The 18,213-nt window shown below is 48.7% G+C and overlaps 1 protein-coding gene across 1 annotated transcript in view; it reads right to left on the bottom strand.

Annotated features, from left to right (window-relative positions):
- The window catches only part of LOC147107646 (potassium/sodium hyperpolarization-activated cyclic nucleotide-gated channel 2-like), a 206,419-nt gene that overhangs the window by 145,354 nt on the left and 42,852 nt on the right, over positions 1-18,213 (bottom strand). The window contains exon 2 of the mRNA XM_086006852.1: positions 991-1,186. Coding sequence (XP_085862978.1) covers positions 991-1,186 — 196 coding nt within the window. The remainder of the gene's footprint in view (positions 1-990; positions 1,187-18,213) is intronic.

Raw genomic sequence — 18,213 nt, 5'->3', positions numbered from 1 at the left:
TCTTGGAGTGCAAGAGGCGGGGAATGTCCCGATCCGGGGCCATGTGCTCAGCAGCTGACGCATTGCTGGGGCTCTTCCCTGCATTAAAGGGAAGGGCCCCACGCTGCGAGCTCTGCAGGTTTCATTGTAGATTTCTGGGCCACCGGGGAGCAGAAGTGCCACATTATCAGCCTGGCACTCAAGCAGAGTGCCGGACTGAGCGATCGCGGCATGGACGCGCGACCGGTGGTCAAAAATTAAAAAAAATTTTTATATCTGCATTTTTTGTTTGGCCGGTCGCCCACCACGCCTTTAAGTTGCGCCCTGCGAGTGGCCGGCCTCAAGTGTTCGCAACCCCTGCAGCAGTCGGTAACATCGCCTGGCACTGCTGCGGGGCACGAGTGCGAATTTTTCTCCTGAGGTGCTACCGGGGTGCTGCGCCCAGAGATGACATCATGATCTCCGGGCGCAGAAGATGAGGGCGATACCCGGTAGCGCCGCCGCTAACCTCCCGTGGAATTTCACGGGAGGTGCGGTTATCGCCTGGGGCTGGGGGGTGAAAAGTCATTTGAGCCCCGTTAGTGTCTCCCACCGGAGGTGCAAACGAGGGGAATTTCGCCCCCTAAGTACCTTACTGAGCCTGGCATCCATAATAGGTCACATTATGATGCATTTAGAAGGCCTCAGGAATCAGACCCCATAATATAATAAGCCAGCTCATGATGCACAGCAGTGCTATAAGCAGAAAAGATTGCATTATTGACCCTAGTTTTGCTGAGTCTGAGTTAGAATAAAAGAATAGCTGATTAAAGCATATTATAATAGGACAAGCACAATTACATATAACTTATAGTAGACAATTCAGTTTCTGCAGTGTATAACTTTGTAATTTACTGTGTTCTATCAATATAGAGGTCTACTTGGAAATAGCATCTGCTGACAAATCAATTGTGTGGCTAGCTTTTCACTAGTTATGTAGTGATGCACATTTATGACATTTGTATTTCTTACCTCCCGATCTTCAGTAAAGATGCCCACTCTGAAATTTATAATGATGTCGACAAGGTACACTATGTCAGACACAAAACTGAAGGTTCTCCATCCGTATGTTTTCAAGCCTTGACCATGGTCAAAGAAAGTAATTCCAAGTGGTGTAATAATAAGATTGGCGAGTGTAAGCATCAATATAAACATGACATAGTAGCTCCTGTAAATGGAAAAGCAATCACTCTATTTAATGATGTCACAGATCATGACAACCTATAATAGCATTCTCAGTCAATCAGAAAAAATAGCATCAAAGAAATAAAAACTGAAATTATAAGTACTCCCTAATCCATTCTTCCCCATTCCTGTGGGGCAGCTTAGTGTCCCAGTTTTAATTCATGTCACAAATTTATATTATACATTAATTGTTCACTTAAAATGTCTTACAGAGCATGCTGATGATGCCTGAACTCTCCTCCTCTACCACTACCCTCAACCCCATGATCACCTCTGTGCCATCAGACTGCCTGAATAACATCACATCTTGGATGAGTCAAAATTTCATGCTACTATACATCAAGAATACTGAAGCCATTATTTTTGGGCCCCACTGTCAACTGTTCCCTGGCCACAGACTCCATCCCCTTCCCTGGCCACAAGCTGAACCAGAGCATGCAAAATCTTGGCATCCTGTTTGGCCCGGAGCTGAGCTTCAAACCACTCATCCTTTCCATCACCAAGACTGTTTACTTACACTTCTATTATATCACCCCACCTCACCCCACTGCTGCTAAAACCCTTATTCACGCTTTTGTCATCCCAAGATTTGATTTCTCCAACGTCCACCTTGCTGGCCTTCCATCCTCCATAAACGTCAACTTGTCCAAAACTCAGTTGTCCGTATCCTGTCCCACACTAAAGTCCCGCTTCCTAATCATTCCAGTCCTCATCAACCAACATTTGTTCCCCGTTGCCCCCTCCCCCATGCATTAGATTTATCATCCTCATCTTCAAATTTCTCCATAGCCTAACCCCACTCCTATCTCTGTAGCCTTACATCTCCTTCCACACCCTTTGGTCCTCTGAATCTGTTTTTTTGTGAATCCTCGTTTCCCACTGTCCCACCATTGGTGGCAGAGCCTTGGCCCTATTTTCTGTTCCATGTCTATACCCTTCCAGCTCTCAATCTTTCTCTCTACCTTTAAAAAATCTTCTCAAAACCCATCTTTCCACCAACTCCTATTTTTTTGCACCACGCCTCACTGTCTGATGAAGGCAGGTGTTAGATCCGTGTATCTTGATGTTGTGTGTCCTTCAATAACTAGACAAGAGACTGCAGGGAACAATCAACAGGTGTTTACTGGATGAGGGTTACTCTAAAACTAACTGTACAGAGCCCTACTCAGGGTTTATATACAGGTGTGCTCACTGCCGGTACTACAGTATACAGGAGCTGTAAAAAGTAGTTCTCCCCTTAAAGGTACATACACTACAATTCCTCCCCTTTTAGATTAACAGTACCATAACATTCATTTAACAATTAAATATCAATTAATGACAATTAACACTTTTAACATGCAACATTAACTGAAAATAGTCTATTTATAAATTCAGTCTTGGGGCGGCTTCCTGATCCTTTCTGGATAGCGCCTTTCCTGATTGTCTTGCTCTTGGTGCGGAGGCGATTCTGGCCCCCTGTCGTCGGTTGGTTCATCAGCTTCCGATGCTACTGTTTCTGGGGTAGATGCTACCTGTATGTCGGGTTCATCACCAGGTGCGCGAGACATGGGGTTGACTCGTTCCTGTGACTCTAGGATCTGGTCAACATGGCGTCTCACAATGTTCTCCCCAACATCCACTGTGTACATTAGTGGCCCCTGCCGTGTACATATCGTTCCTGGTTGCCATTTCTCTGTTCGGTAGTCGCGGGCCAAGACTGGTTGCCCTACATTGAAGCTCCTTGTCGGCTTCTCATTGATGTGCTGGAATTGCTTATTCTCAACATCTCTTAGTACATTTGGTCTGAGCAAATCCAGACGAGATCTCAACCTTCGGTTAAAGAACATCATGGCCGGGGTCTGGTTGGTGACTGCATGTGTCGCATTTCTGTATGCTAACAGGAAATTGTCCACCTTATGCTGCAGTGGAATGTCGTCATCGCACATGGCCCTTACTGCTTTTTTAAAGGTTTGTACGAACCTCTCAGCCAATCCATTTGTGGCTGGATGATACGGGGCAGGTGTGTAATGCCTTACCCCATTCCTTTTCATAAATTTCCGAAACTCTTCGGACAGAAACTGTGGTCCGCTATCAGAGCAAATCTGCTCTGGCAAACCGTTCCTGGCAAATATGGTCCGTAGGACTGCAATAGTTTTCTCCGTGGTGGTGGAGGACATTTTGATCACCTCAGGCCATTTCGAGTGCCCATCCACGGCTATTAAAAACATTGAGTCAGTAGTCAAGGCTCCAGCACCGGAAAATGTGTCACAACTGGACCAGCAAAATCAATATGCACCCGTTGCCATGGAGATGAGGGCCACTCCCATGGGTGTAGAGGGGCATGTGGTGGTGCATTTTGGACCTTCTGGCATCCTGAGCAGCTCTTTGTCAGGTCCTCGATTTGCTGATCGATCCCCGGTCACCACACATAAGCCCTAGCAAGGCTTTTCATTTTCATCCCTCCCAGATGGCCTTCGTGAAGCTCATTGAGCACTCCCTCCCTTAACTTGGGTGGAATTACCACTCGGGATCCACACATCAAGGTCCCCTGGCATACTGACAGCTGTTCTCTTCTGGATGAGAATGCTGGCCACAGTGAGTCGCCATGTGCTGGTCATCCCTTCACCATCAAGTCATATACCCGAGACAGTGTCGGGCCATTTCGGGTCTCCTTCTCTATATCAGCGTTAGTTACTGGCAATCGTTCAATTATAGTCGAATAAAATATTTCGACAGGGTCCACTGCTGGTGCTTCCTCCGCAGTAGGCAGTGGCAGGCGTGATAGCCGATCAGCGTTTCCATGCTGTTTCGTGCCCTTATACTCGATTTCATATTGGTTCGCCCCTAGAAAAAGGGACCATCTTTGTAGCCGTTGCGCAGTCATCACTGGAACGCCCTTCTTTGGATTAAAGATGGAGACAAGTGGTTGGTGGTCAGTCAGCAAGGTGAATTTCTGCCCGTGCAGATAGTGGTTGAACTTTTTCACTCCCCACAATAGGCTGAGGGCCTCCCTGTCAATCTGGGCGTAGTTACGCTCGGCTGAGGTTAGTGACCGAGACGCAAAGGCTACTGGCCTCTCCGAGCCGTCCGGGAATTTGTGCGACAGCACCGCTCCAATGCCATAGGGTGATGCATCACATGCCAACCGAATTGGTAGTTCTGGGTTGAAATGAGCCAACACCTCTTTTGATGTGATCAATTATTTGCACTTCTGGAAAGCTTGTTTACATTTGTCATTCCACTTCCATGGTACCCCCGTTTGCAGTAGGGTGCTCAGTGTGTGTAGTACTGTAGACAAATTCGGCAAGAACTTATGGTAGTAGTTCACCAGCCCGAGGAACGACCTCAGTTGTGACACATTTTCCGGTGCTGGAGCCTTGACTACTGCCTCAATCTTTTCAGGGGACTTATGTAACCCCTCTTCATCAATAACGTGGCCACAATACGAGATCTGCTTCTGGAAAAACTCGCATTTGTGGCGATTAGCTCGGAGCCCATATTCCTTCAATCTAGTGAGCACCTGCTCCAGGTTGGCGAGGTGATCACTGTCATTTTCACCCGTGACCAGGATGTCGTCCAAATAACACTGGGTCCCTGGAATCCCTTGCAGGACTTGATCCATTGCCCTTTGCCAAATAGCCGGAGCTGATGCTACCCCGAACACCAGCCGGTTGTATTGGTAGAGACCTTTATGAGTGTTGATCGTGAGGTACTGTTTCGAGGCTTCTTCTACCTCCATTTGCAGGTACGCCTGGGCCAGATCAATCTTAGTGAAGCGTTTCCCTCCAGATAGCGAGGCGAAAATATCTTCAATCCGCGGGAGCGGATATTGTACAGTGTGAAGGACTGGGTTCACTGTCACCTTAAGTCCCCACAGATGCGAACCTTCTTTGGTTCCCCAGGCATATTACTCAACGACCTCTTCATTACAGGAACGATGGGTGTAGCCCACTCGCTCCAGTCCACTTTGGACAGTACTCCTGAACGTTCCAAACCTTCCAGCTCTGCTTCGACGACTGGGCGGATCGCATAAGGTACCGGTCTGGCCTTAAAAAACTTTGGGCTTGCATTTTCCTTTATTTTGATCGTCGCTGTTATGCCTTTTAGTGTTCCGAGTCCCTCCTGGAACACTTCTTGTGCGTCAGTTAGCATTTTTGACAGTCGTCCAGGTGTGACGTCATCATCCTTTTTGGCATCTACAGTCAGTGCTTGTATGGAATGCCAATCTAGCTGTATCTTCCGGATCCATTCACGTCCTTGTAGTGGTGGTCCTCCATCTGGCAATACATATAGGTCCATTTTTGGTGTTTCCTTGCCGTTATATATAACGTTCACCCTTATTTTTCCTTTGGGGTAGACTTTTTGCCCCGTGTACGTCTTCAAGATAATCTCTGTATCTCTCAAGGGTATATGTGAGAATAGCCGCTTGTAGTTCCTTCGGTTTATGACTGTTAGGGCTGATCCTGTGTCCAATTCCATTTTCACTTGGACTCCGGCTATCTTGAGCGTGACCCAGATAGTTTGGTGATCCTCCGTTTTGATCACATTATGTAGTTTCAGACAACCCAGCTCCTTGCTTCCGGAGTCTGTATCACTTTTCTGTTCGTCTGAACTACTCTCCGTCACCTTATGTACCTTCTTGTACTTCTCCTGTGGAGATTTCTTGCTGCTGGTTTTCTTTCCCGACCTGCAGACTCTTGCTATGTGTCCTACTTTTCCACACTGTCTGCATACTTTGTCCTTGAACCAGCAATCATTATGGTCGTGTGTTGTTCTGCCGCAGCGATAGCACTTCACTGTTCCGTATGACATTTCATTTGTGCCATATTCTTGCGGTCTCCGTTGTATCTCTGCAGCGCCCCATGCGGCTGCTTCGTGTGATACTGCCATGCTGAAAGCCTTGTCCAGCGTAAGATCCTTTTCTGATAGAAGCCGTTTCTGGGTTCCTTCACTTTGAAGCCCACACACAAACTTGTCCCTTAAAGTATCTGCTAGTCCCGTTCCAAACTGGCAGTGTTTCGATAGCTTGCGCAGTTCCGTTAAATACTCAGCATTACTTTCATCTTTATGCTGGTTCCTTTTGTGAAACTTAAATCTTTCTGCTATCAGCAGCGGTGTGGGGTGTAAGTGGTCCTGTAGGATTGACACTATGTTTTCAAAATCCTTTTCTACTGGCTTCTCTGGGGTTACTAGGTTTCGCAGTAAGCCATACGTTTTTGCACCCATTGAATTCAACAATACCAGCGCTTTCCTGTCATCTGGCACTTCATTCACCTTGCAGTACACTTCTATGCGTTCGACATATGTTGTCCAATCTTCGACTTCATTGTCGAACGCTGTGACACTGCCACTCTTCGGCCTCCCTGGGTGTGGTTAGACTGGCTCAAAATGGCGTCTCCCGCGCTCTCCCTTCTTCTCCGCTGTGGCTCAAAATGGCGTCTCCCGCGCTCTCCCTTCTTCGCTGTGGCTAAAAATGGCGTCTCCCACGCTCTCCTTTCTTCTCCGCTGCGGCTCAAAACGGCGTCTCCCGCACTCTCCCTTCTTCTCCGCTGCGGCTCAAAAGGGCGTCTCCCGCGCTTTCCTTTCTTCCCCGCTGACGCTGCTCGGCCCTTGAACACCGGCTGCGCTCTGCGCGTTTTCCTGCGCGCCTCTCTCTCTCGTTGACACTGCTCGGCCCTTGAACACCGGCTACGCTCTGCTCTCTCTCGTTGACGCCGCTCGGTCCTGAACACCGGCTGCACCCTGTGCGCTCTCGTTGACGCCGCTCGGTCCTGAACACCGGCTGCGCCCTGTGCGCTCTACCCTCTCTCTTCTCCTGTCGACGCCGCTCGGTCCTGAACACCGGCTGCGCCCTGTGCGCTCTACCCTCTCTCTGCTCCCGTCGACGCCGCTCGGTCCTGAACACCGGCTGCGCCCTATGCGCTCTACCCTCTCTCTTCTCTAGCCGCCGCTGTCCGGGAAGGGTCTGCCCCGTACCTGTTGCCAGCCCGTTTCGCTGGACCACCGTGACTGGAGAACCAAGCCCAGCTCTCAACCGCCTCCCCTGCGATGCTCAATTCCCCGCTGGATGGTCGACGCCTGTGCCTCTGGACTCGGCCTTCTTCTTTCACTGTTCTCCAGGAGCGAATCCCTGGGAGGTGATGCAGAGTTGCAGGTAGGTTTGAATCTTTCCGTCGCCAATGTTAGATCCGTGTATCTTGATGTTGTGTGTCCTTCAATAACTAGACAAGAGACTGCAGGGAACAATCAACAGGTGTTTACTGGATGAGGGTTACTCTAAAACTAACAGTACAGATCCCTACTCAGGGTTTATATACAGGTGTGGTCACTGCCGGTACTACAGTATACAGGAGCTGTAAAAAGTAGTTCTCCCCTTAAAGGTACATACACTACAGCACGGACTAGAGTTTTGGCAGTGAGGGGTGGCGAAAGATGATGATGTAGAGGTTAAACAAAGTAGTCTTGGAAAGAGAGAAGATGTAGGGGGAGAAGCTAGCATTGGAGTCAAGCACCACACCAAGGTTCCACATTTTCTGATTCAGCCTGAGGTGGCAGCTAGAGAGGTTGACTAAGTCTAAGCCAGAAGCATGTCGGTGGTGGCAGAAGCCAAAGAAATTAGGGTTTCAGTTTTGCTAATATTGAGGCAGAAGAAAATTGGCTCATCCAGGTCTTGATTTCAGACAAGCAGTTGAAGCATAAACCAACAACCTTTTAATGTAGCAAGCACAGAAGTAAAGCTAGATACGTGGGAAGCTGATTATTCTTCCTGATAATGTCATCATGAAGTGGCATGTAGACAGTAAAGAGGATGGGACAAGAATGGACCTTTGGGTTACAACAAAGATGACAATGTGAGCAGATGTAGTGCCGGCATTGCGACAGGTATGAGCCAAGCCAGGAGAGGAATGCCAAAGGTGGGCTACAGAGAGACACTGGTGCAGTAACGGCATCGAAGGGGGTGGAGAGGTTGAGAAGGATGAAGAGATACAGAAAGCTACACAAGATGTTGTTTCTGACTTAGACTAATGTGGTCTCAGAGCTATCTGCAGCACAAAATCCTTATCCTGTGTTCGACGGTTGCTTGTCCTTCATCTTAAAGGGCGCGATGAGCTGAATAGGCTTTCCTCATCGTTGACTATTCCTTTTGTCTTTATGAGCCAACTTTAAAAGAGTCAGAGGTAACCAGCTCAGATTGGGCTACATTGCTCCCCCATATTAACAGATCCCAAAACCACCCCCCACCCCACCCCTGTTAGTGAGGTATGCCTTGTGAGACCAGGTGTATCTGTGGCAATTCTACGGCATGTCCTGACTGAGGCTGGGTGCAGGAGCTCCCAACATAGGGGGCCTCTGCCCCAGCTCCATGCCCCCTTACATCAATGGTCTTGTAGGGGCAAGCAGAGGCTCCACGCCTACAAACCCATTCTAGAATTTCACCCCTCGGCCAGAACCCAGTATATCTGGATCCCCGTAGAGTTTGCAGCTGGTCGAGCAGACTCCCACCAAAGTCTGCAGGAATGGCTACAGATTTTGGTGCCATTTTTACCACTAATTTAAATTTATGGCCTCTTGTTCTACAAACTTGACTGCATTTGTGGGCAAAGAATTAGTGCAAGCCGGTAGCTCTCTCTCCAATCCTGCTCCTACCTATGCCCTGCTTCTAATCAAAGTGATTCCAGCTGCTGCATACTGTAGGAGGGAATTCTCATGAGAACTGCCACTCCTGCCTAAAGTATGTAATTGCCAGAATCACTTCCATTAGAAGCAATACTCAGGTAAAATTAGCATAAAGGGGAGAGTGAAGGGTGGAATGGATGTCTCTTACAAATTGCAGAGGTCTATAAAGTGACACCAGAATGATACCAGAACTGAGAGGTTATACCTATCAGGAAAGATTGAACATGCTGGGGCTCTTTTCTCTAGAAAAGACTGAAGGGTGACCTGATAGAGGTCTTCAAGATTATGAAAGGGTTTGATAGAGTAGACGTAGAGAAGATATTTCCACTTGCAGGTGAGACCAGAACTAGGCGCCATAAATATAAGATAGTCACTAATAAATCCAGTAGGGGATGCAGGAGAAACTTCTTTACCCAGAGAGTCGTTTGAATGTGGAATTCGCTACCACAGGGAGTTGTTGAGGCGAATAGCATAGATGCATTCAAGGGGAAGCTAGATAAGCACATGAGGGAGAAAGAAATAGAAGGATATGTTGATGGGGTTAAATGAAGAGGAGTGGGAAGAGGCTTGTGTGGAACATAAACACCAGCATGGACCTGTTGGGCCAAATGACCTGTTTCTGTGTTGTAAATACTTTGTAATAGTAGATATTCCGTCGGGTCCTGTGCCATTAATCACTTCTGTAAGTGGACTTCTCATACAATCTGGAGAATGCCATTACTGTCCAATATTTTACACATAAAGTCATGTTTCAGTTCAAAGGAACCATGGACTTGCCCTATGCAATTTGACTTGTGGGAGAATATAAAATGAAGAGTATTATGAAGTAGCCCAAATTTTAATAGCTATCATCACAACCATAAGAACTGTCCTCAGTAAGGCATGGACGGCACGCAGCTTTGCTCTTAAACAGCTTGTAAAATACCTGACGTCCCATCAACTCTATGAGATTTGGATGGTTCTGAGTTGCTTATGCTAATATATAACATTTCTACAGAAACCAAGAGAGTTTCAAGGCAAAACATAAAGGGGGGAAAAATTGGGTTGCTTTGCGCCTCCCGTTAGCGGGGCGCAAAGCACCTAGTGCCCAGGTGCGGCGCCACTAACGCCTCCCGTGAAATTCAGTGGGAGGTTAGCGGCACTGTGCCTCCGGCAATGACGTCATCGCCATGCGCAGCATCCCAGCCGCAAACTTCGCTCGCGCCCCCCTGACCTACTGCCGGACGATATGTCCGACAGGGTCAGGGTGTTGTGTTTGCGGCCACAGCGATATGTCCGACAGGGTCAGGGTGTTGTGTTTGCGGCCACAGTGATATGTCCAACAGGGTCAGGGTGTTGTGTTTGCGGCCACAGCGATATGTCCGACAGGGTCAGGGTGTTGTGTTTGCGGCCACAGCGATATGTCCGACAGGGTCAGGGTGTTGTGCTTGCGGCCGCGGCGATATGTCCGACAGGGTCAGGGTGTTGTGTTTGCGGCCGCGGTGATATGTCCGACAGGGTCAGGGTGTTGTGCTTGCGGCCGCGGCGATATGTCCGACAGGGTCAGGGTGTTGTGTTTGCGGCCGCAGCGATATGTCCGACAGGGTCAGGGTGTTGTGCTTGTGGCCGCGGTGATATGTCCGACAGGGTCAGGGTGTTGTGCTTGCGGCCGCGGCGATATGTCCGACAGGGTCAGGGTGTTGTGTTTGCGGCCACAGCGATATGTCCGACAGGGTCAGGGTGTTGTGCTTGCGGCCGCGGCGATATGTCCGACAGGGTCAGGGTGTTATGTTTGCAGCCACAGCGATATGTCCGACAGGGTCAGGGTGTTGTGTTTGCGGCCACAGCGATATGTCCGACAGGGTCAGGGTGTTGTGTTTGCGGCCACAGCGATATGTCCGACAGGGTCAGGGTGTTGTGTTTGCGGCCACAGCGATATGTCCGACAGGGTCAGGGTGTTGTGTTTGCGGCCACAGTGATATGTCCGACAGGGTCAGGGTGTTGTGTTTGCGGCCACAGCGATATGTCCGACAGGGTCAGGGTGTTGTGTTTGCGGCCAGTGATATGTCCGACAGGGTCAGGGTGTTGTGTTTGCGGCCACAGCGATATGTCCGACAGGGTCAGGGTGTTGTGTTTGCGGCCACAGTGATATGTCCGACAGGGTCAGGGTGTTGTGTTTGCGGCCACAGCGGTATGTCCGACAGGGTCAGGGTGTTGTGCTTGCGGCCGCGGCGATATGTCCGACAGGGTCAGGGTGTTGTGTTTGCGGCCGCGGTGATATGTCCGACAGGGTCAGGGTGTTGTGCTTGCGGCCGCGGCGATATGTCCGACAGGGTCAGGGTGTTGTGTTTGCGGCCGCAGCGATATGTCCGACAGGGTCAGGGTGTTGTGCTTGCGGCCGCGGTGATATGTCCGACAGGGTCAGGGTGTTGTGCTTGCGGCCGCGGCGATATGTCCGACAGGGTCAGGGTGTTGTGTTTGCGGCCACAGCGATATGTCCGACAGGGTCAGGGTGTTGTGCTTGCGGCCGCGGCGATATGTCCGACAGGGTCAGGGTGTTATGTTTGCAGCCACAGCGATATGTCCGACAGGGTCAGGGTGTTGTGTTTGCGGCCACAGCGATATGTCCGACAGGGTCAGGGTGTTGTGTTTGCGGCCACAGCGATATGTCCGACAGGGTCAGGGTGTTGTGTTTGCGGCCACAGCGGTGCAAATTAAAGGGCAGGTGCCGGGCGGCCATTTTTTGGGGGCCGCCGGCCAGCACCTGCTCCCTTTCGCTTGCTCATGAGTGGTGCCAGCCACAATCGGTCAGCTCGGCACTCCTCTTGAGTGTCGGGCTCTTTTCCCGGCACCCCGTTCCCCGGCACCCCGTTCCCCGGTAGTCCAGCAGGACCCCGGTGCGCGCTGCGCTAGGCCCCTCCCCTTTAATCAGGGGAGGGAGGCCTGTAGTTGCACGTAGCGCCGCGATATTGAATGGTAGCGCCCCAAGAGTGAGGGGGAGTGCTTCCTGCTTGGAGCGCTACCACTCAATTTACGGCGCGGGGGCGCTAACCAAAGGGGGCACGACCCAATTATTCCCCAAAGGATGTATTTAATATTTACTTAATAAAGGATTCAAAATATTGTATTACGCACTGGGTATTACTTATACAATTAAAAGAAAGAATTTATATAGCGCCTTCACATCCCAAAGTGCTTCACAGTCAATTATTATGTAGGCAATGTGGCAGCCAATTCTCACACTGCATATCAGATAAAAGAGCAGTTAATTTGTTTTTGGTGATGTTGGTTGAGGGATAAATGTTGACCAGGACACCAGGGGAACTCCCCTGCCCTTCTTTGAATAGTGCCATGTAATAGTTTACGTCTACCTGAACAGACAGACGATCCTTGGTTTAACACCTCATCTAAAAGATGGCACCTGACAATGCAGCATCACCCCCACCCCCCAAAATTGCACTGAAATGTCAGCCTAAATTATGTACTCAAGTCCGTAGTGAGGCAGGTGGAGGATTTTCTCTCTGCCCTCGCCCACGAAATCCCGAACGAACCGGGTTTAGAATATTGAGCTTGAATTTGCAGTCGGCGGCGAAGCAGAGGAATATGTCACCGACATCGCAAGTAAATCCACACCTACCTCGTGCAATCCTCCCTGCGAGAACTTCCTTTAAAACACTGCAGAGTTCCGCGCAGCGTACACCCCCACGGAGCCCAGGAGCGCACCGTTGTGCGCATGCGAACCTGGGGTCACGTGGGGCAGTGGTTCTTTTACTTCCTGATTCTTAGCCTATAAGCTACAACTGAGCCCTTAAGTGCGAAGTGACAAGAGGAGGGATTCACTCATAAAGGGTAAGAATGGAAATGAAACCTTCATAAATAAATTTATGGCAGTAGAACATGATCAGCAATAAGAAACAAATATCAATGAAGTTATCGGTCTAGTGAAAAAATGGAACGCTTGGGTAAATGAAAATAAATGGGGAGAAGAAAAATGTAGTCACTTCAAGGTGCAGTTTCTGTAAGAGAAACATAACCAATCTCAAGAACTTAAATATCATGGCTTATGTATGTTTAAGCTTTCCACGTTTAACTCTTTTAACAACAAGAATTTGGCTGTAATTTTACAATTATTTACCACCTCGAGATGGGCTCAATTATCATTTGGTCTCCACTAAAGATCAATGAAACTGAGACAATGCATTGGAATTACATCAATATAATTGCATTATTACACATTTAAATAAGTTTCGCATGTCTTTTTAATCGATGTCTATTACTGGCGAAAAAGTGAAAATGTAGGTGAGCTAATATGCAATACTGTGAGAATACTGGGAAAGTCTCTACTTCACATTCACTTACTAACTAACCGGACAATATAACCAATTCATACTATTAGTAATTGTAGATTAAAGATTTCATTATGTAATTGTTGCACTTATAATCATACTGGTAAACCGGTTGTGAAATGCCCTGGGTAGCCCTGGTTTGGGAGGTAGGATGGAGGAAAAATAAAGGCTCATGGGTCCTTCTTGACCAAAATTTTAAAAGGCCATTTCAGCATTTTCTCACAAAAGAATAGCTGCCTGTAAAACAACAAGGCCAGCTTGGCAAGATTCCAGAGACACTGATAAGGGACAAAGGAGAAGTCATGGTGAAGCCACAACGAAATCTAACTATTCGCTTCCCAGGTGAGATAAATGATGGACAAGGACACCATGTCTCATTTGAATAAGGCACTGTTAGGGAGTGAAACACAGATGTTGTCAGGAAAAGGAGGGGGTCATGTGGGTGATGGCCTGACAGGGGCGGGCAGGATCAGTGAGTACGTGGCATCCCTGCAATTGGGTAGTGAAATTCAGGTGTAAGTCTATGATTGGCTTAACTGGTCCCCATGGACTTTGCTGTGAAGTAGGGGTATAAGAAGGGGGTCTCCTAGATACAAGGGTTGTAGAGGTATTTGGCTGAAAAGCTTGGGACTATCCACAGGCAGGCCAGGAGGGACTACATGTGTGGCACTGACCGTACGCAGAGTCTATAGGGCTAATGTGGGTTTGTTCGTGGAGATCACAACCTTTCTACCCAGGGCATAACAGGTAATATAACACTTGATTGCGCCTTGTTAACTACTGCTCAGATACTAGTAATCACTGACTCCCAGTGGTTCAGAGACACAGAGGGGTTGAATTTCAGTGTGCCGTGAGGCGGGCTTTTAGGCGTGCGGGGGGCAAAAATCCCGAATTCGAGGGTCCCGACACCATCCCGCCCAAAACCCGCCTCCACGCAAGTTTCACAGGAGGCGGGTACCCGCCCTGCACTGGGACCCACCGACCCGAGGCAGGAAGGGATTAGTGCCAATTAACTGCCTGTTAACAGGTAGTTAACAGGCAGTTTTTAGCCTAATCCCTATTTTGAGGGGTGTCGTGTGGGATTCCCGACGGCTCCAAACCACGCCAGGTTAGAGCAGGCGGGCCGTCGGGTTGAAGGACTTGGAGGTGGTCGCGATGACTGTGTTCAGGTGAGTGATGGGTGCATGAGTGCAAAGGTAAGTGTGTTTGGTGTGTCTAAAGTGTGTAAACAAGTTTAAATTACCTGTACTTACCTTAACAGCCTTTCTTCCTCTAGGTTTCGGGAGTCTATCACTCAGCCGGCACTGAAAGCAAAATGGCTGCGAGCTGTCAAAAGTGACAGCCTTCAGCTTTCATTTCCGGTAAGAGTTCTAACTGAGTCTGTGTAGAAGGACTCAGGTTAGAAGTCAGACTGTCAGTGTTTGACAGCTTCAAACAGCTGTGAAACACTGATATTTCATCTGTCAAGACCTCTTGACAGATGAAATTTCAGTCTGTGACGTTACCCTGTTTGCCGGGTGGCCCTTAATTGGCCTGCTGAGCCCGCTGGGCGGGCTCAACAAGGTCAATCAAGGGAAAATCGCGTGGATTGGCCGGACATCGATGTAGGCGGGACTAAAACCCGAAAGTTGTAGTCCCGCCTCCTTCCCGACTGCTGAATGAAAATCGACCCCAGAGTGCCCACAGCGCCTGGTCTGCACTCAAGGCCTCCATAATCAGCACCTGTGAAGAGACGCTCGGTCACTCGACCAGGAAACACCAAGACTGGTTCGACGAGAACGACCAGGAGATCCAGGAGCTAATAAGCCGCAAACACAAGGCATTCCTGATCTGGAAACAGCAACACAACCCGAGAGCAAGAAAGCAGCTCTACAGACGCCTGAAGGCCGAGGTCCAACAAAAAACTCGCGACCTAAAGAACAGATGGTGGGTGGAGAAAGCGCAGGAGATCCAGCAGCTAGCTGACAACCACGACGTGCGTGGATTCTTTAGCGCAGTCAAAACTATCTACGACCCAAGCACCCAAGGTCCTACCCCACTGCGGGCCAAGAACGGAGAGGTACTCATCAAGGACAGAGCGGCAGTCAGTCTCCTTAACCAAGACTCTGTCTTCGACGCGAGTGTCCTCAGCTCCATCCCGCAGCATGCTACCCGCCACCATCTCAGCACAACCCCAGCCCGGCATGAGGTTGAAAAGGCCATCCGACAACTGAAGAACAAATAGGCCTCAGGAGCAGATGGAATCCCTGCCGAGGCACTAAAGCACTACTGGTGTGAATTCATGAACTCATTTCTCTTATCTGAAAGGAGGAGAGCATGCCAGGGGATCTCAGAGACGTTGTAATTGTGATCATCTTCAAGAAAGGTGACAAGTCCGACTACAGTAATTACAGAGGAGTTTCCCTGCTGTCTGCCACAGGGAAAGTCATCGCAAGAATCCTCCTCAATCACCTCCCAGTGGCCGAAGAGCTTCTCCCAGAGTTGCAATGCAAATTCCGCCCACTAATGGGCACAATGGACATGATCTTCACCGCGCGTTAATTACAAGAGAAATGCAGGGAACAGTACCAACCGCTGTACCTGGCCTTCTTTGTCCTCACAAAGGCCTTCGATACTGTCATCCGTGAGGGATTATGGAATGTCCTCCTCAAATTCGGCTGCCCTCAAAAGTTTGTCACCATCCTCCACCTGCTTCACGACGACATGCAAGCCGTGATCCTGACCAACAGATCCACCACAGACCCAATTCACGTATGGACCGGGGTCAAGCAAGGCTGTGTCATCGCACCAACACTCTTCTCGATCTTCCTTGCTGCAATGCTGCATCTCAGCCTCAGTAAGCTCCCCGCTGGAGTGGAGATAACTTACAGAACAAACGGGAAACTGTTCAATCTCCGACACCTCCAGTCCAGATCCAAGGTCGTCCCATCCTCTGTCGTTGAATTACAGTATGCAGACGACGCTTGCGTCTGCGCTCACTCGGAGGTCGAACTCCAAACCATCGTCAAACCTTCACCGAAGCGTACGAGAGCATGGGCCTTACACTAAACATCCGTAAGACAAAGGTCCTCTACCAACCTGCCCCCGCCACACAGTACTGCCCCGCGATTATCAAAATCCACGACAAGGCCTTGGACAATGTGGCTCACTTTCCATACCTCGGGAGCTTACTGTCAACAACGGCAGACTTCGATGACGAAGTCCAACACCGCCTTCAGTGTGCCAGTGCAGCCTTCGATCGCCTGAGGAAGAGAGTGTTTGAAGACCAGGACCTCAAACTCGACACTAAGCTCATCGTCTACAGAGCAGCAGTGATATCCGCCCTGCTGTATGCCTCAGAGACATGGACCATGTACAGCAAGCACCTCAAAGCACTGGAGAGGTACCACCAACGTTGCCTCCGCAAGATCCTGCAAATCCATTGGTAGGATAGGCGCACCAACGTCAGTGTTCTCACTCAGGCCAACATCCCCAGCATCGAAGCTTTCACCACGCTCGATCAGCTCCGATGGAGCGGTCACATAGTCCGCATGCCCGATACGAGACTCCCAAAACAAACGCTCTACTCGGAGCTCCGACGCGGCAAGAGAGCCCCAGGTGGGCAGAGGAAATGCTTCAAGGACACCCTCAAAGCCTCCTTGAAAAGTGCAACATCCCCACTGACACCTGGGAATCCCTGGCCCAAGACCACACAAAGTGGAGGAGAAGCATCCAGGAAGGCGTCGAACACCTCGAGTCTCTTTGCCGGGAGCAAGCGTAAGCCAAGCGCAAGCAGCGGAAGGAGCGCACGTCAACCCAAGCACCCCACCCACCCGCCCCTTCAACCACCGTCTGCCCCACCTGTGACAGAGACTGTAGGTCCCGCATTGGACTCATCAGTCACCTGAGAACTAATTTTTAATGTGGAAGCAAGTCATCCTTGGTTCCGAGGGACTGCCTAAGAAGAAGAAGGACTGCTCAGATACTAGTAATGTATCAAGTCTCACTTACACTGAATAAAGTATTAATCACTGGCACCAATAAGGGTCAAGTCAAATCTTCTGGAACTTAAGAGTGAAAGGGTTAATTGGCAGAGACCCAGAAACTCAACAATACCCTTGCCATTTTACCAATTAAAATTAAATGGAACATATTCTGCAGAAAATATGAAGACATGACTAAAAGCTAAAACTGTTAACTAGTTTTGTGAGAAGATCTGTTTGAGCAAAATCATAAACGCACTTATAAATGCATTTATGATTTTGCTGTATAGGACAAATCTTCCCCTTTGTTATTACAAGCTTCAGCACTGTGTACTCTGCTGTTACAAATCGTTGACAAGAAATTTTGTTATTACAATTTTCTCATCCAGTCCCCTTACGCTGTGCAACAAACTTCCTGCGTCTGTTTGCACAAGACTTAAAATTTTTTAACGTAATTAATTCGAGTAGCTGAGCAATTAGCCCAACTTTTCACCAGCATATTGATTCCTATCAGGAGCTGAAAGACGCAGCGAAGCCTCTGTAGGTATAACCTGACAGGTCGCAAGTTTGGGAAGTCTGGTGATGCGGTCAATTTCAAAGGCGGTATGACAGCGTACTCTGACAGTTTGCCGTCATGCCTACCGTAAATTCAGGGCCATCATCTATTCCATAATTTACAAAGGTATTCAATCATTGTCTTAATAGTGTTGTAGTCTAATTCATAAAGTAGGTTCCAAATATATAAAGGCAATTTTTTAATGTTCTTAATAAACAAAATATTAGTAAACAAGTTGTGTGACTTTGTTAAAGTTATTTTTTTCATTGTAATGAGATCTTTGAACAGCGCTGTGGCAAAAATGTTAAGACAAAGTAACAGAATATAAGAAAGTATGCAACAAGAAAAAGTTATTCAATTTATAAGACCCATTGGGGTAGATTTTCAACTTGAAATCAGTGGAAATTAAAATCGGGCTTTTTTAATGATGAGCAGTCATTCTGCAATGCCAGATTTACCCCAGGTAGCAAGTTGAAAATCTAGCCCATTCTTTCCAATTGGTGAAGCA

The sequence above is a fragment of the Somniosus microcephalus genome, chromosome 14 (assembly GCF_052327205.1).
Source record: "Somniosus microcephalus isolate GS21.2 chromosome 14, FLI_Smic_1.0, whole genome shotgun sequence".
Classification (NCBI taxonomy): domain Eukaryota; kingdom Metazoa; phylum Chordata; class Chondrichthyes; order Squaliformes; family Somniosidae; genus Somniosus; species Somniosus microcephalus.
Note: the sequence above shows the minus strand (reverse complement) of the source record. Positions and strands in the feature narration are given on the sequence as shown.